This window comes from Drosophila tropicalis, unplaced genomic scaffold (assembly GCF_018151085.1).
Source record: "Drosophila tropicalis isolate 14030-0801.00 unplaced genomic scaffold, ASM1815108v1 contig_878, whole genome shotgun sequence".
NCBI lineage: Eukaryota > Metazoa > Arthropoda > Insecta > Diptera > Drosophilidae > Drosophila > Drosophila tropicalis.
In genome coordinates, this window is record NW_027173374.1 from 7,126,813 (window position 1) to 7,145,088 (window position 18,276).

At 41.3% G+C, this 18,276-nt stretch overlaps 5 protein-coding genes across 7 annotated transcripts; 4 read left to right on the forward strand and 1 right to left on the reverse strand.

Moving 5' to 3' along the window:
• Positions 1 to 156: 156 nt before the first annotated feature.
• Positions 157 to 7,559, forward strand: woc (without children). The gene is given in 13 exon segments (XM_068301203.1): positions 157 to 432; positions 810 to 1,022; positions 1,024 to 1,748; positions 1,816 to 2,106; positions 2,193 to 2,261; positions 2,600 to 4,473; positions 4,617 to 5,701; positions 5,761 to 6,140; positions 6,205 to 6,330; positions 6,392 to 6,513; positions 6,572 to 6,701; positions 6,772 to 6,871; positions 6,937 to 7,559. Coding segments are annotated over 12 exon segments (5,205 nt in total). The 5' UTR covers positions 157 to 432; positions 810 to 894; the 3' UTR covers positions 7,112 to 7,559.
• Positions 7,560 to 8,124: 565 nt separating this feature from the next.
• TfIIA-L (transcription factor IIA L) lies at positions 8,125 to 11,045 on the reverse strand. 2 transcript variants are annotated; one of them, XM_068301207.1, is made up of 7 exons: positions 10,870 to 11,045; positions 9,885 to 10,088; positions 9,637 to 9,645; positions 9,200 to 9,562; positions 8,935 to 9,142; positions 8,630 to 8,874; positions 8,125 to 8,565 (listed from the first exon to the last, which is right to left on the reverse strand). In XM_068301207.1, exons 1-7 carry the CDS (start codon positions 10,891 to 10,893, stop codon positions 8,458 to 8,460), a joined length of 1,161 nt encoding a protein of 386 aa, XP_068157308.1. In that variant the 5' UTR covers positions 10,894 to 11,045; the 3' UTR covers positions 8,125 to 8,457. The 2 variants fall into 2 exon arrangements, with proteins under 2 accessions (XP_068157308.1, XP_068157309.1); XM_068301208.1 differs by lacking the exon at positions 9,637 to 9,645.
• A 19-nt stretch (positions 11,046 to 11,064) lies between these two features.
• On the forward strand, positions 11,065 to 13,418 carry pll (serine/threonine-protein kinase pelle). Of its 2 annotated transcripts, none has more exons than XM_068301205.1 (4): positions 11,065 to 11,222; positions 11,276 to 11,735; positions 11,790 to 12,452; positions 12,683 to 13,418. In XM_068301205.1, the coding sequence occupies exons 2-4, from the start codon at positions 11,395 to 11,397 to the stop codon at positions 13,197 to 13,199; spliced, it is 1,521 nt and encodes a 506-aa protein (XP_068157306.1). In that variant the 5' UTR covers positions 11,065 to 11,222; positions 11,276 to 11,394; the 3' UTR covers positions 13,200 to 13,418. The 2 variants fall into 2 exon arrangements, with proteins under 2 accessions (XP_068157306.1, XP_068157307.1); XM_068301206.1 differs by having other exon boundaries at positions 11,124 to 11,222; positions 11,283 to 11,735.
• Positions 13,419 to 13,435: 17 nt separating this feature from the next.
• On the forward strand, positions 13,436 to 16,047 carry TTLL6B (Tubulin tyrosine ligase-like 6B). Its single transcript, XM_068301204.1, has 6 exons — positions 13,436 to 13,968; positions 14,025 to 14,321; positions 14,383 to 14,536; positions 14,599 to 15,233; positions 15,297 to 15,816; positions 15,881 to 16,047. Exons 1-6 carry the CDS (start codon positions 13,526 to 13,528, stop codon positions 15,989 to 15,991), a joined length of 2,160 nt encoding a protein of 719 aa, XP_068157305.1. The 5' UTR covers positions 13,436 to 13,525; the 3' UTR covers positions 15,992 to 16,047.
• A 708-nt stretch (positions 16,048 to 16,755) lies between these two features.
• Positions 16,756 to 17,957, forward strand: LOC137585288 (filamin-A). The gene is made up of 2 exons (XM_068301005.1): positions 16,756 to 17,037; positions 17,151 to 17,957. Exons 1-2 carry the CDS (start codon positions 16,902 to 16,904, stop codon positions 17,807 to 17,809), a joined length of 795 nt encoding a protein of 264 aa, XP_068157106.1. The 5' UTR covers positions 16,756 to 16,901; the 3' UTR covers positions 17,810 to 17,957.
• Positions 17,958 to 18,276: the final 319 nt, after the last annotated feature.

Consider the following 18,276-nt stretch of genomic DNA (forward strand, 5'->3'; position numbering starts at 1 on the left):
CAACTTGATTTAAAAAGTTGTACTGTGAAACCGGATAATTAATAGTGGGCGTCGGATAAAAATAGTGGGAGTTGGATATGAGCAAAAACTAGCTTGTTTTTAGCCATAGCCACAAAGTAGCTAAATCAGCATCACTGTCTGCGCCATTTTCATTATAATAAAAAGCCGTGTAGTACAGTGGCCCCAAGATATCAGACAAAAATTGCATTTTGCAAAAGTGCAGAATAATAATAATTGCGGGCAAAGTTAGAAATAACAAGTACAAGTGTTTAACGTAGTTTAAGTTAATACTGCAGCAATGTGAGGCAGTTAATTTGTTATTGTTCATTCAGTGCGCTTTACTCTCCTTGTGGCCAGTTGTGGTCGGTCCATATTTCGATTCTCGAAAATCAGCAAACGAAGGGCTGCTCGCCACTGTGTTGCAACTAAAAAGTACGTGATAATGCAAATGAATATAATTAAGTGTTGGTGTGCATAAAGTTGTTGCATAGATTTTCATTTGTTGGCGCATGTTTTGTTTTTTCGTTCACTGTACCATGGTGCAGGTATAGTGTGGCCAAGTGTGTGCGTGTGGGTTTGTGTGTGTGCTCGTGTGAATGTGTTAGTGAGTGTGTGTGTACACATTTTAGGCGGCAATGGTGTGAGGCCCTGGCAATGCTTTCGAACTTGCTCGCGGCTCGACAGTGGCGCTTTCGAACTTCCTCGCGGCTCGACTGCGGCGGGATTAAAAACATAAACAGCCCCGATAGACCTTTGTTATGATTTTTTTTTTTTTTGCTAATGTAACCCCCCTTTTTTTACACACACAGTTCATGTCTAGGAGGAAGAACAAACAAAACGCAAACAAACGCACAAAGCCTACCAAAAATTTAAGCGAAAACTCATAAATCCAACATGGAGGAAATTTCCAGCTTAGATTCTTTTGGCGCCGACTCCAATGCTAGACCTGAAACAGAGACGCCAAAATTTGATGAGGAAACAGAAAATTCTGGCGAACAACAAGCGGCAATTGTGGCTGAGGGGGGACACCCCGGCTTCTCCACCAGCTGAAGATGCGGGTGGTAAAATTGAGCCTATGTCAAAGGTGGCCGGCGAAGCAGTTGATGAAGATTTTGAACAAATCTCTGAAGGTTCCTTGGATATGGAAGAGAGTCAGTCACAGGGAAAGGCCGACAAACCTGATGCAGAGAAGACAGACACAGATCCGGAACAAATTGCTGATGTGACAGACAAGGTGGAAGAACAGGAACCAAGGGAAAGCACAGAAGTCGAGGCTAGCACAGAGCAGCAAGATGTCTCGGCATCTGCTTCCCAAGAAGAAGTACCTGAGGAGGATGCTGTGGCTCCCCAGGATGAGGAGGAGGAGGAAGAGAATGTCAACTATACAAAAACAAGTAACCTAGAAGAGACCGCTGAAACGGATACTCTTGAGCAGGAGCAAGAACCAGTGGAATGCGAGGATGCAGTTGATGCCCCGCCTGCCTCCAATGAAGCAATGGAAGTGGACGACGAAGCAGTTGCGGAAACAGCTGACAATGCAGCGGTAGCAACTACATCTGTCGATGAAGATATGCATTCCTTGGGAGGAGATTCTCACCATGAGGCTGATGTTGATGCTGATGCCCCAGCACTCGATGCCGAGGGCCGGGATGAAGTTGATACCAGCCTAGAGGATAGAGAAGACGAGGATGCTGCAGCAGATGACAATGTAGAAGGCGAGGTTGATGCAGAACCAGAGCATGGTGATGGTCAGTTAAATGAATCTTTCAATTTCAACTAGACAGAATTAAGTTTATATTATTCTTCTTTTTGCAGACACCGTTGAGAATGTCTTGGAACCAGAAGAGTCAGATGTTTGTCTTATACCCGATGATCCCGAAACAGAAGTAACCGAAGCCGAAAAAGAATTAGCCCGTGAAAATGCTGAAAAAGCTGCCGTTGAAGAGGAAGCAGCGGAACAAGCAGAAGCCGCCTCCAAAGTAGCATCACCTGCAAATCAAGCAGATGCTGCCAGCGCTACCGATTCTTCTGCTGAAAAAGATGCAGACGCCGCAGATGCAACAGCCACCGATCCTGACCAGGCAGAGAAAGCTTCAACACCAGATGGTAAATAGATTACTAATATATTTACCTCTCTTTAAATAACTCTCTATCTGCCAACCAATCAATCCTTTCAATTTTTTGGTCAGTAGACGCTCTAGCTCAAGATACAGAAGCTGGAGCTAAAACGGCGATAGCAACATCAGAAAATGCTGCTGCAGGTGAGCGCATTGAGCTCATCAAAGAAATCCAACCAATTTTATACACTGTGCAGCAGAATAAATATATATATCTTGATTTTAAATTTATTTCTATTGAAACCTTCGCGTTACTATACAATATTATTCTTTATGAAGAATAGCATATACAATGGCCTTTATAATTTTACACATTTGTTTTATTTTGTTTCAACAAATCTTATTAAATGAGCCATACTTTTTCTTAATTATTTAATTAACAGAGTATTAATGTTTCAATTTGTTACGTTGCACAGTTTCTATTCTGATATTTGAATAAGGTGTTCAATTATATTTATGCTCGCTTTTTAAATTTTATGCAGCAACTAACGAGAATGTGGATCCTGATAGATCTGGTGATGCTGCCGAAGCTGATGGAGATGCAGATGCTGATGACGCAACAGCAGATGACTCAACTACAACTGCTGGAGCAGGCGAAGCAGGAGCTAGTTCTAGCAAAACGATAATTAGCTGGATTGTGGGCAGAACGGAAAAGTGTCGACAATGTGGCACTGAGAAAAATTGTGGTTTCCGTTGCAAACAGAGATCAGAGACAACAGCTGCGACAGAAACCGAAGATGGTGCCGGTGGAACAGAGGATACTGCATTAACTAGCTCTTACGAATATTTATGTGATCAAGCCTGCTGCGATGCTTTAATTGCTGAACATCCTGGCAAATACTTTGTGAGACGTAAGAAATTTTTGGTTGAAGAGTTGCCACAAGACGCATCCAGATCTTTAGATGTGGAAGACGATGACCAAGACAATCCGCAGGCAACGAGTGCTGAAGGTGAAGGCGAAGGCGAAGACACTGCAACTGTTAGAGAGGAGACAGACAGCAGTAGTGGACCCGTAAACAAGACATGTTTGCAATGTAAAGAGCAAAAGAAATGCAAATATTTTCTGCGACAGGAACAAGAATCGTTCTATATCTGCGATGATGATTGTTTCAATCTGTTAAATGCCGAAGAACCGGACAAATTCAAGTTAAAACGGCATTCCATTCGCGTACGAAACATTGGAGCCACGACAATACGTTCGCCCAGTAAAAGGGCCGAAAGCAGCGGCAGTGTGGTGGCCCGTACCAATACCGAGGCGGAGGCAGCACGTTTGGATCGCATGGAAAGTTTTCGGCGGCGTTGCTCTGACTGCAATGCGGAAATAACAATGAACGATAAGCAACTTGTGTGGGAGACCATGGATTTCTGCAATGAGGTATGCCTGGGCAGTTATCAGCGCACAATCGGAGCCAGCTGCGAGACCTGCAAACAAGAGGTGAGCTCAACAGCTCTTGGCAAGTATTGTGTACGCTTCGGTTTCGATGTGAGGCAATTCTGTTGCGCCGCCTGTCTCAACACCTTCAAGAAGGGCCTGAAGACATGTTCGTGCTGTCAGAAGGACATTAGCAGTGGACAAGAGGGTTTCCTGGCTCCAGTGGGTGACAAGGATCAATTCAAAGACTTTTGCTCACAAGCCTGTTTGCGACGATACGATAGCATGTGTAATCCCAAGAAGAAATTGCGCACCGACATGTGTGGCGTGTGCAATAACGAGAAGCCAGTGCGTGTGGAAATGCTTTTGGAGGACAAGGAGCATTATTTCTGTTCGAATCCCTGCTTCTCGGCCTTTAAGTTTGTGAGCAATGTAAATGCCGATCCATGTGCCATGTGCTCCAAGTATTTTGAACGCAAGAGCGCCGATGCCTACACTATCTACTATGATCAGCAGCAGGCACCAAAAATGTTCTGTTCGCGTATCTGCATCAATGTATACATAATTGTGAACCGACATATTGTGTCCTGCCAGTGGTGCAAGGTGAAGAAATATAATTTTGATATGATCTATCAGCAGCAGGGCGATCAAGAGACACTCACCTGTTCCATCAACTGTCTGACCATGCATGGCGTTAGTTGTAATATATCTGCCCGGACCGTAACCAAATGCGACAATTGCAGCAACTTTAGCACCCCGCAATACCATCTAACCATGTCGGATGCATCGATGCGTAATTTCTGTACATATCAGTGTGTGATGCAGTTCCAAAATCAATTCGCCCGAGCCCCACTCACCCTGGACAGTGATTTGCCAAGCACTAGCAGTAAATCACAATCTTCGACATCAACGCGTGGAGGTAACAAAAATACGGCACCATTTCCAACTGGATTACCCAAGCGGGTCAAACTTAAATTGCAGACGGTGAGTTCCCCATTTGTTTCCTACCTAGTAGACTTAAAATGTATGGCAAAAAGCTAGAGATTCGATTGCTACTATTGATTTTTGTGCGAAGTGCAATTGAAAAATAATAATAATTATCATCTGCTCTTCAATTGTTGACACAGGGTGGCAAAAACAATTCTGTTGGTGGCAGCAACAAGAAATCAACTGCTGGAGGCACAGTGGTTCCGGTTATATCGACAGTACAATCCCTAGCTAGCGGTGAGACCGAAGCTCGCATTGGCAACTTGACGGTGCGACGTAAACGTGGACGTGGTAAATTGGATTCACCGCCACCGCTAGTCATGTCGGTAACCCCATCAACAACGACTGCGTTGGGTCGTGGAAGACCGCGCAAACATGTCGACTACAATGTGGCACGTTCGCCATCGCCGCCAACTCTACCAGTCGCAGGTCAGCCGAGTGGACGTAGAAACACACTAACGGGTAATGATTTCGGGACGAATACCGTTACGGAAACGAAAATCATCACTGTACCGCCTTATCCAAAGGCCGTGCGCAATGTCAATATTAGTTGTAAACCCATGACAGTTAATCAGGGCGAACAGTGTCAACCTTCAATGAGGGATTGTGTTACACAAACGGATAAGGATTACTCCAATAAAGTGTTGATCCCAGTGCCAGTACCGATTTTTGTTCCGCAGCCAATGTACATGTATTCAGCACCGTTCCCTGTACCCGTACCCATTCCGTTGCCCATACCAGTGCCGATATTTATACCCACCACACGTAACACATCTCAGGGCATACTGAAAGAGATTAAAAAGATTCAGGATAAAATGCCCGAGGATCCGCTAGAGGCGGAACTGCTAATGATGGCCGAAATGGTGGCCGAAGAGAAACATGACTCAGATTCGGATTCGGACAATGAGATCAAACCGGATCCGGGTCTAGTGACGCTGCAGTATCAAAATAGCCTCGATGCAGTCAACCAGCAGCAGCAGCACCAGCAAGTGGTAGATGTTAGTGCGTCGGGCCATAATCCCTATGGTGACGATATGCTTCAAATAGCTCTAAAAATGGCAACAGGGGACTATGATAATCATCATCAGACGTCAACAGTGGACCTGGAATCCACCATGACAACAAATACGATTAGTAATCAATCGCCTATGGGTCATGATTCCATGTCACAAATGAGTGTGCATCATTTAGATCAACAGCATCACATGTTGGATGCCTCACAGCGGTAAGTCTCCGAAAATATTATCCACAACACCATTCTATAACTTTTATTCGTTCTCACAGTTCACCACGTGGTCGTAAACGTGGCGCCATCCTTGAGTCACCCGTCCGTAACAATCGTTCGCCAGTAAAGAGACAACGCCCTGGCGATTTGGATCACTCCGCCCTGCAGCAACAATCACAGCAGGCCCAACAGCCGCAGGAGAAGCCCGATGCCCAGATGTTCCTCAAGTATACGTTTGGTGTGAACGCCTGGAAGCAATGGGTCATGACAAAGAACACTGATATCGAGAAGAGCTCAATGCGTCGACGTCCTTTTAAGACAGAGCTATTACAGATGACGGCAGACGAATTGAATTATTCGCTCTGTCTATTTGTCAAGGAAGTACGCAAGCCAAATGGCACAGAATACGCACCGGATACCATATACTATTTGGTGTTGGGTAAGTTACGGCGTAACAATAGTTCAATTTCAAAATTTAATTCTCATTGAAACAATAATTGCAGGTATCCAGCAATATCTTTATGTCAATGGGCGCATTGATAATATCTTCTATGATCCGTACTATGAACGGTTTACGGAATGTCTCGATGAGGTGGCTCGCAAGTTCTCGGTTCTGTACAATGATTCACGTAAGCAGTCAAATCTTTTTTATCATCTTCTTCGCGACTAATTGATCTTTAATTTAATCAGAATATATTGTTACCCGTGTGGAGGAGGAGCATTTGTGGGAATGTAAACAACTTGGAGCCCATTCGCCACATGTTCTGCTCAGTACCCTGATGTTTTTCAACACGAAACACTTTAATCTAACCGTAAGTAACATTCTTATCTAGCTTTTACTTTAATTAAATATAAACAAATCTAATGCAGACCGTTGAAGAACATATGCAGTTGAGTTTCTCGCACATAATGAAGCATTGGAAACGCTCATCACAAAACTCAAAGGTACCAGGCACACGCAACGTACTGTTACGATTCTATCCACCACAGGCGGGTCTGGGTAAGTCTATATTGTGGGCGGAATTCATTTACAAAAACTTATTCCAATATCAATTTACCACTTTTAACAGATGCTAATCCGCGCAAGAAAAAGGTGTATGAACAGCAGGAAAATGAGGATAATCCATTGAGGTGTCCAGTGCGACTCTATGAATTTTATCTCTCCAAATGGTAAGATTACTGAATGTCTTTAAACACTTCTCACAGATATTTAATAATGTGCTTTGAACTTACAGTCCTGAGAGCGTAAAGACACGTAATGATGTATTCTATCTGCAACCGGAACGCTCTTGTGTACCCGATTCACCCGTTTGGTACTCCACACAAGCTCTTGGCCAAGATGCTTTGCAACGGATGTTGCATCGCGTGAAAATGGTCAAAGAAATCAACATAGCTCTATTAACGACTTAATGTTTAGTTAGGCAGATGATAATTATATATATATATATATAGATTTATATATATGTATATGTATATCCAAGTGTATGTGAAAAGCAGACACACACGCACTTAAACAATATAAATAATATGTATATGTATATCTTTCATCTCGGTGCTTAGCACGAATTTGTTTGCGGGCACAACCAAATAGAGCTAAACGTTAAAACATTTCAAGAGTTGATCAACAGAATTATCGTGGATTGCCAAGTTCTGCTACATATTAAGTAAAAAATGTTGTTTTAAATCTAATTGTGTAAACTTGGTTATTTTTTCTTCCTGGTTTCATTTTCATTATTTTTGTTTTTGTATAAATTGTAGCATTAATACCAACACCTACAAACAGATATACCTATATATATTTGTGCCCCAATCTCGACTTGCAACTAAACTCTTTAAATAAATCAAACTATCCAATCAATTACTTTATTATCCAATATACACACACATTTGCATTAGATTTAGAGCCACTTCCCCCCTAAAACGGATTATAACACACACATTTTTAGTCATTACTCTTAGATTGTAAAGAAAAAAAATAATCACGTACGGCGGTGGAGAAGGGTTTCCCAGGCCGCCCCCACCCGAGAGCCTCTTCGTTTTTAAGTGCATGTACATTGAAGTAAATAACTAATACATAAAACAAATGAAACGTAAACAAGAAAAAAACATACTATATACTAATGCAGAGTATAAACGAAAACAATAAGCCATGCTATTGTTGTAAGTGTTTATTTGTAAAATGCTGTACTCCTTAACTACTACAAGAGTTGGTAAATATATATACATAATAATATTAAATAAATATAAATCAGAGAAATAATATTCTGACATTAATTGAATAAAGTTTTTTATGAGTTGTGCTTGGAAACCGAAAAAACAGCACAGACATCTGAGTTGAGCAACACTTCCTTTTGTTTATACAACTCTAAAAGATATTGCAACTTGTAAAACAAAACATCAGGTTAAATGAGAACAGCCAAGACTTTTGTAATAACTTTGACAAATAGTTCAATTTATTGACAAAAATATGCGGCACTATTTTTATATATAAATACAATATACACATAATAGAGATATCGATTAAAATGAAACGCAAATTTTATATTTCTGTGTCTGTGTGTGTTTGTGATTTTGAGCTAATTTTTAGTATCAGTCGTAAACTGAAAATAAGATACATTGCCAGGATTCTATGATCTGCTTTATTTTGGTCGCGCTCCATATTTTATTAGTAGATAGGGATACTTTTTTTAGATGAGGCTCCGTTGTTTAAATGTCTTTTTATGTATATCTTGTCAAACGGCACGGGCAAATATTCTTTACCATTCAGCATCGCCGTTTGATTTTTGGAATACATAATCCTTGCCACGCATGTTCATAATGCCGTCTTTGAGATAAAATTTCCATTTGTTGCGTGAGCGTGTGATCTGCGGGTATAAAACCAGATTTTAATTATTGACAACTCGAGAGTAGGTTTTCTTTTTCATTTACCTTATCGTACTGACAAACAATCACATTTTCTGTTTCAAACATCTCAGCTGAATCCTCATCGGTAACATCGTCTTCGCTATTTAATGGCTCCTCTTCGGCAGCATCTTCATGCTCGACATCCTCATCATCATCTTTATCCAGATCATCGTCATCATCGTTATCGATGTTGTCATCGCTCTCCTCGCTTTCATCCTCGTCCGATGAATCCAAGGCGCCATCCAACTGTTTAGCGGCAGCCAGACTCTCTAATGATTTGAATACTAAATTAGATCGATCGGTCTTTAATGAAATCGGAATAGGCTTACTCTGATGATTGGCATTACTGAGGGCGGCATTTACATGTTGCTGAAGCACAGACGATGCCAGGGTGGTGGGCAATGTCATAATGGATGAAATTAGATGTGCTGTCAGTATTTGGGTCAATTGATTTTCCTGCAATGCAGATGCTGGCACTTGTATGGTTAGCACACGGGATTCTGTACTGGCGGATCCAGGGGGCGAAGGTAACGTAATCTGTGGACAGAATTATATATAATCTTCAGGGATATCATGAAGTCAGTTTTTTCTTACATTTACGGGCATGATCCGATTGGGATCCAGCGAGGCCACTATCGGTATTGGCGCCTGCCCCCCAGAGCTAGCTGCCTGCTGCTGTTGTTGTTGTTGCTGCTGCTGCTGTTGCTTTTGTTGTAGTAGTGCACCCGCAGTTGGATGTAATGGTGGTGGATTCTGTGAAGTTACTTCCTGTTTAATGGCAACTAAACCATTTTTCGGCCCATTGCCCATGGTTGAAGGGGCTGGTGATTTGGGTACCAATTTGTTATCTGTATGATTAATTGTGGATATACCACCGCCGATGCTAGTGCCGCTAGCGCTATTTTGTTGGGATGTGGCTGCAGCTGCTGCAGCTTTTTTGGCCTTTGCATTGGCGGCCTATAAAAACACACATAAATCCAATATTATAACTATTATAGGAAATGATGATAAGCAGCTATTATATCAATTACCTTGTTGCTCTAGAGTTGAAATTTTTATGCGATGAGATGTGTAGAGATGAAAAATGGTTGGTTGGTGGTTTAATGGAATGCAGGTAAGAAGAGAAGCGGCGCAATAATTGTAGTTGTTGGGGTTGTATTGTAGGCATTCGAAAAATAAAGCAACATTTATTATACAATTAGTTACATAAAGAATATGGAATGAACACACATACGAATGCTATAAAGATTGGTGATGCCGACTTGACCCTTTTGCTTACCTTTGGATTATTAGCCACTATTGGCGGTGGATGGGGTCCGCTGTCGCTTTGCTCGTGATTTAACTCAACAGCCTTACTTGCCATTAGTTTATTACGCCAAATCTGTTTCATTTCCTGCAGCACTTGCTCATCGACGCCCTCATCCAGGAATGCATCACGCACATTCGAGATGACATCTTCCATCACGGCATGGTAGACCTTCAACTGCAATAATACAGAAAAAAGTGTTAAATGAATCCAACAAAATATACAAAAATAATTGGAGCAGCAAGTGAACAACCAAACTAACAACAAGTAATCATCTGCACGAAAGACATTTTTTCCATATGTAAGTATACAGTGAAAACTTATTTCGGCAAACGTAATCAGATTATTTCAATGTGGGTCTTTACTGTTAATCAGTTTTCTTTGCTGATTAAAAAGACTTAGGTTTTCTAAATGATGCTGTGACAATGCTTGGATTAGTTTCAATATTTTGCCAAAGTTCTTGGCTAAGTGTTTTTTATTATCAGCAGCTGCAGATAAGGTATGAATGTCCATGAGGTTGTAAAATACATCAAACATTCTTTTAGTTGATAAACTAATAACCATACGGACCATTATATCTTCCAGGGGGGTGGGAGATGATCAAAAGAATGCAGGTGACACAGAAAGCCAGCAATACCAATAAATGCACCAAACACTCAGACACAGAGAGAGAGGGAGAGAGACGGAATGTGATATGCCGCTCATACACACACACATGCAACAGACATGATGTCGCCGTGTTGCGGCAACTTATGCTGCTCATGCTCGGAGGAAACTTTCACTTTTTTGTGGAAAAGCCGCAGGTACAATTACTCCTTGCCTAACATATGCCCACAACATGTTTAATACTTTTCTCTTTTCCCTTTTAGGCTATTGAACTACGCAAAACGCGATGTTGTTGTTGCAGTTTGTTGAATTGTATTTTTGAGGCATTTTTCCCCAAGCATTTTCGTCTTACCACTGACGTTTGGCATAAAGCCATTTGCACTTTTTTCTCCGCCAGTTTGAATCCTTGTCTGACTGTATTGTTGGTGTGTAAAGTGTTATTGTGTATTTAAATACGTATTAACAATAAATTTCGACAAATTATAAAAAAAAATGGTCACTTGGAGTCCGTGACAATCAAATGTAGTGTTGCCACACATTTGGCAATACAACAGCGTTACCATATCTAGCACCTGGGTCAGCGAACCTGAAATTCATTTATGCAGCCCTGTTGCACTATCAAGTTTAACCACTAAATCAGCTGGTTCAATTTACAATGAGAAGTGGAATTTCACTCAAGAGAAAGTAATAGGACAAGTTAAGCAAGTAAGTACTATTTACAAAAGATAAAAAGTTATTTCAAACTTAATCCCACAAAGCTTCCAGATAAACTGATAGCGCCTTCAAATTACTACAATTAGTTGTCTTTAGTCGTGCGTCGTGTGTAATGGACTCGAGTTCTATGAATCAGCAGCAACAGTAATTAAATTTCAAGAAAATGAGCATTGCAGCAACAGCCGAGGCGCAATCGCAATCACCTACTACAACTCCAACCATTCCATCTCAGTCTTCGTCCCACGCAAGATCTAATCAAAATGGGGTAGATGAGACACTCCCTATTCGCTTGTTACCGGTTGCAGTAGCCGTGGAGCTATGCCATCATCTGGATACTTTGGACGTCTGGGAACAGATGGCAAATTTTGTGAAGCTTTATCCGGCACAAATAGAGCAGATTCGACAGCAACAAAGACGCGGAAAATCACCAACCAATGAGTTTCTCATTATTTGGGGTGGGCAATATAATCACACAGTGCAGAGTTTGTTTGCCCTTTTCAAGAAGTATGTGCTACTGAAAAATGTTTTACTAATACTAATGTCTTTACAATTTTACAGAATGAAACTACACAATGCCATGCGTTTAATCAAGGATTATGTTAGCGAGAATTTGCATAAATACATTCCCCGTAGCATGCCCACAATTAGCGAGTTACGTGCTCCAGCAAGCTCAAGCTCTAAAATTGTGAATGGTCCACCCTACCCCTCATCATCGGGTGTTAGTAATTCCAATAATAATACCACAAATACTACCACAGATCCGAGTGTTAGTTTAGAATCTCTAAGTAATATCCATCTGAGCACCGTGCAACGGGCCGCCGAATCTTTGTTGAAAATCGACTATATGGAGCTCGTGACAGCCACCGGCGACTGGGCAACAGAGAATCGTCTCGGTCATGGTGGATTTGGAGAGGTCTACAAGGGCGAATGGAAGCAACTAGATGTGGCCATAAAAAGAATGAACTATCGCCATCCCAATATTGATAAGAATAAAATAGAGTTGCAGCAGAGTTACAATGAGCTCAAGTATTTGAATACTATTCGGCATGACAATGTTTTAGCTCTGTATGGCTATAGCATTAATGGCGAACATCCATGCCTGGTGTACCAGCTGATGAAGGGTGGCTCCTTGGAGTATAGGCTAAAAGCACCTAGATATAGACAATCGATGACACCCATGTCATGGCAACAGCGACTCAGCATATGTCTCGGCACAGCCAAGTAAGAATTAAACTCAAATTCGGATAAGGCACGACGCCTAATGATTCACTTAACTGCATTTGAATCATCAAGAGTTAAAGCTTATTATTTTATGCAAATGAGTTGATTAATTTTTGGTGCACTCAACCACATAGGGCATTATAATTTTGTACACAAATGTGGTTCTCCCAGAGATCATCGATTAAGAATATTACTAATTGTTTTTACCATTTGTATTTATTTATTCCCAGAGGCATCTATTTTCTGCATACGGCACGGAGCACTCCTCTTATACATGGCGATATTAAACCAGCAAATATTCTGTTAGATCAGTGCCTTCAGCCAAAAATTGGAGATTTTGGCCTGGCCCGTGAAGGACCAAAGAGCATTAATGCCGTAATGCAAGTGAAGCAATTGTTTGGCACCCGTGTGTATTTGCCACCGGAATTTCTTAGCTCCAAGCAACTTTCAACTGGTGTTGATATCTATAGTTTTGGCATTGTCCTACTTGAGGTGTTCACTGGACATTTGGTAACAGATCGTGAGCATCCAGATTTACTGAATTATGTGAAACAAATTTGGATGGAATCTCAACTGCAGTGTCTACAACTGCTTGATAAGCATTTAGTGAAACCGCAGGGCAAGGAAGTAGAGGATTGTCTGCGTGCCATAGAGGCTGGTCTGAATTGCACTGCCCTCGATCCACAAGAAAGACCTTCGATGCAGGAAGTTGTCAATCGTTTCAAGGCATTCCAAATCGAATTTTGATTCGTATTTTGATACTTTTATATATTGTTACTCACTTGTTTTTATATTATATTTTCATACATATTTTGTATTCTAAATAATATTCCAAGTCTTCAAGGGAGATTGAGATTTTCAGTACTAAACTGTATTGAGTCTAACGTCATTACTGTTAAGTCTCTTTCCCCTTTTTGCACAACACAATACAAAATAATAATACCGTTTCCCTGTTATAATTGAGTATATTTCCGGTCTTTTTTCATTGACCTTTGTTCAGATTTCAAGTTTTACCTTGGGTCAATAATATTTAAGTTAATTTTTTTTTTTATAAAAGACCGTTTTTTTGAGAAATGAATTTAAAAAATTCCAAGTTTTATAAACGTATTCAAGAGCTGCGTCATCTTTCCAAAGAGAAGATACGTAAAGATCGAGAGCAGCGCTCAAGAGTGACTCGTATTATTGATATGGCACTCAGTGAGAGGCGTCCCAATCCGGCCTCCGATGAGGAACGGGTTAGTTCGCCAACATCTAAAATCCCTTTTACACAGAAGTCTCTCCCATCACCTTGCTGTCGTTCCAAAAGGATTAAAAGTAAGAAGAAAGCGCATCAATCAGATGGGGATTATCGACCTAAGGCTGGTCAAGCGGCCGCTTGTAGTTCCGTGAAATTGGCCACGTCAGAAACAGACACAAAACACGAAGGATTTATACAACTAAACCAGAAATGCTTTCGTGTGGCCTGTATCAGGCGACAGGATGCTGCCTTGGTGCAGGAAGAGGAACGCTCTATTAGGTGAATTAATGAGATAAGTTTATTAAATTTGCTTACATGATAAAGTATTGTCACAGCGATTCCAAAAGCACCATTTGTGTCTCCAACTCACGGTATGCCATGATTGGCAAAATATCGAAAGCTCTGGGCTATAAGCTGGTGAAAGAGTCCAAATTGTGGAATATCCTGTGGTCCGATTCGTTTCCAGGTGTAGAACTGTTTAAGAACATGAAACGTTTCCAGCAGATTAACCACTTTCCGGGCATGATTGAGATATGTCGCAAGGATCTGCTATCGCGCAATTTAAACCGCATGCAAAAGTTTTATCCACACGATTACAAGATCTTTCCCAAAACCTGGATGCTGCCGGCGGAGTAAGGATTGCGGGTTTAACTTGGAATTTTATTACTAAAAATGAAACCTTATACATTGTAGCTATGGCGATGCTATGAATTACGCCCTGAATCACAGGCGCACATTCATTCTGAAGCCTGATTCTGGGGCACAGGGACGTGGCATTTGGTTGACCAATGACCTCAAGACCATTGGTCCCCATGAACGTCTTATCTGTCAGACCTATGTACATCGAGTGGGTATATACATATACGAGATACTCAATCTCTTCTCATTTTGCCATCTCATATTCCATAGCCTCTGCTTATCGATGGCTACAAGTTCGACTTAAGAGTCTACACGCTTGTCACCTCAGTGGACCCCCTTCGCATCTTTGTGTACAATGAGGGCTTGGCACGCTTTGCCACAAATAAGTATGTGGAACCAACACCCGGAAATGCCAACGATCTGTACATGCATTTGACCAACTACTCGGTGAACAAGCGGAACTCGCAGTACGAGATGTGCGACAATGATGATTGCGGGAGCAAACGAAAACTGAGCGCCATTAACAATTGGATGCGGCGGCACAATTACAATGTGGAAGAGTTCTGGAGCAATGTGGACGATGTGATCATCAAGACGGTTCTAAGTGCGTGGCCAGTGCTAAAGCATAACTATCATGCCTGTTTTCCAGGCCATGACAAGATTCAGGCCTGCTTCGAGATCCTGGGCTTTGATATACTGGTGGATTGGAAGCTAAAGCCCTATATTTTGGAGGTAAATCATTCGCCCAGCTTTCACACCAACGAGCAGGTGGATCGTGAGGTCAAGCGACCATTAATACGTGATACACTGACCCTGGTGAGCACCGTGCTGGCGGATAAGAAACAGATTATGCGCGAGGATCGTAAACGGGTGAAGCAGCGTCTCCTCAAGAGCAAAGGCGAAACGTAGGCATCCTTAATTACATCCATTGAACAACACAAATTGATCATTTTTTTCCACTTCTTTAGATTGCAGCGACCTCGTCTCTTGTCAGGCACATCTAGGGTTGAGGCTTCTCCAAATCCAAATGCTGGAGCTACTGGTGATCCAGAGATTGACTCGCTGGCCCAACAGATTGCCTGGGAGGAAAGCCACATGGGCAATTTCAGGCGCATCATGCCGCCACCGGATCCAGCTAAAATCAATTATTATAGCCGCTTCTATGGTCAGACCAATCAGGTGTCCATTTTTGCCGAGACCGCGGCTAGTAAGAAACGCGAAGATCTGGCCCGCAAGATGCGTATTCAGATCGAAGAGAAGAAAGCCAAGCAAATGCAAATGCTCAATGGAAGACCCAAGCGTGAAGCTCGCGTTAAGCGTTTATCGACAATGTTGCCACGGGCTGTGCGGGAGAAGAATCGCATTCATTTATATCGCCTGCAGGAGCACTGGACTCCCGGTTTTATATCTGAGGCAGAGGAGCGACTGCGTCACACATGGCTACAAATGCGCACCGAAGCCATAAGGAACATGAAGATTGCCGAAAATGTGCGTTGAACCCCATAACAAACCCTTTACCATCATTTATTGTTTTCCCTAACTATTCTTCCAGGTTTTTTCGACGCTCTATGAGACCGGAAATCTGACAAATACAGATATGGTTGTCTATCCACATCTCTATCATAATGTACAAAATGGTCACGATATCAAGGTTACGGCCTGAAGGCATTGCTATATGATGCTAATGACACTATTAAAGATTCCTGATTATTCTCCAAATATTAAGTAGATAAACTTTTCAAATTCATTATATTACAAATTTTATTTACCTCCAAGGTCGAATTAATTTATAAATATTTAGTTTCAGTCCTAAGACAATACCAATGTTTGACATATGACATTTTTCTTTATTCTGTCGCCATAATTAAGTGCATTGTTATTGTTACAGATTGTTTTAAATTTTATGTCAAACAAATTAAAAATGTGTGTAAAAGTCTTTCTAGAATCAGAAAAAGGCCATCAGATAAACTATATTTAACGAAAATTCAGGCTGCTATAAGGAATGAAGCCCTTTGGAAATTAAAAACTGTGGGTGAAATTGTTATTAATTCTTTTGAGAATTTTACGCCCATAAATTGTTCAGTTCTTTATTTGTTGCAAACTGTCTATTAGTAAAGTTTACCCTACTTTTATACTATCTCCATTGATGTTACTCGAAAATATGTACATACATAATACTATTGGCAGTTTGCCCATTAAATAGCATCATAAACATTTGCATCTTAGATGCCAACTATATGTTTTTGGCGCTTGTTTTTGGCCCCATAGAGAAGAAAGACCGTGGAGAATATTAAAAATCGTGAGTTTCCGAATACTACACACACACACACAGACACGAATTCATATACATAAATATACTTTTTCCCATTTTCCTCAATCTATATCTGCCGAACACACCCGCAACTTAACTCAGTGCCATTAGGGAAAGGAAGAGCAAACAGTCTGCTACGGTGTCTGTCCATCATTCGATCAACAAAAATAGGTTTAAAAAGATATTTGGGAAAAATATTTAAGAAAACATAAAAAGTAATTTTTGGGGGAGAGTCGGAAATAGGGAAATATTTAACATTGGCATGTTTAAAGTGTCGCAGGAGATTCGTTTGAATATAAATGCGGCAGGGAGTGCCTCCTCTTCCTCCATCATCTCGGGCACTCCAGACCCGGAGAAAGATGGAACCTTTGGGCGGTATCAACGCACACCCGAGGCGGGTGAGTAAAACCGACCGAGCGTCGAATGAGGAAGTAAACATTGAAATATCTATTTATACACACACTCCATTTCGATTACCATGGCCCTTCTTGTGCCATCAACATTTCTACAGATGCATATCCCACTGAGCCGCCACACGTCTACATAGCACCCGAATTGACCGATCCGAGTAAAGTGCAATTGATGCACTTTCCCAATGGCGCCATGCGTGTCGATTCTGAATTAAATTTTATTATCAAACGGAATGGAGTGAAGGGTAATTTCGATGTTCGTCTCGAGGGGCCCAGTGGTCAGCCTGTAGCAGTGCATCAACAACAACTGGACCCGGAGCGTTTCCAAATTGAGAGCAACCTTAATGTTGGAGCAGGTCTCTACAAGGTTCACATTAAATGCAATTCTGTTCCCTTGCCCAGATCACCATTTATTATTGTGGTCATTGGTGAAGGTACAAATCTCAACCAGTTGAAGCCAGATTCGGTCTTTCAATCGGATGCCAGTAAAGTTCAGAGTCGTGGCCTAGGTCTAAGTCACATTAATCTTGTGGAGCGTAACGAATTCACTGTGGATGCCAGTCAAGCTGGACATGATATGCTCTTTGTGGGTATCCTTGGACCAAAAGGATATCCATGTGATGAGGTATTTGTCAAACATTTGGGACGCAATGTCCATCGAGTGATCTATCGTGTTAGTGAATCGGGAGCTTACACTTTGATAGCAAAATGGGGAGATAAGCACGTACCAGGATCTCCCTTTAGACTAAGTGCTGAATAGATAAACATCTTGTTAAGAATGTCCCGTGGGGTTACTAGCCCACTGAAAACCGACATATGTACTTAAGAATACAAATATCCCTCTAAGATACAAATAGCAAAACAGAAAACGAAACATTAACCCAATTAAAATCTTTTAAGTAACTAAATGTAAGCTTATTGTAGTAATTTGGGCAATCCCGGTCCGCACTTTATTTGCTCTTAAATTTAAATTTGACCACTTTTTCGTTTTGGTAAAAATTCGAACGCCAGGTCAAAGCTAGTGGGAGAACAGGTTTCAGTTAGTTTATCTTAAGAAGCTCCTAGCTGAGGACTCGTCGGCTAAGCAGAAATCAAACCAAGTTCGTACTTAAATTCCATATTGAATATATATAAACATCAATTTGAATGATACTGGTGACCTTGTTGTCTAAATGTTGTATTTGTATGTGTGGGTGACTTCGACATTGGCTTCCGTGTGTTCAGGCA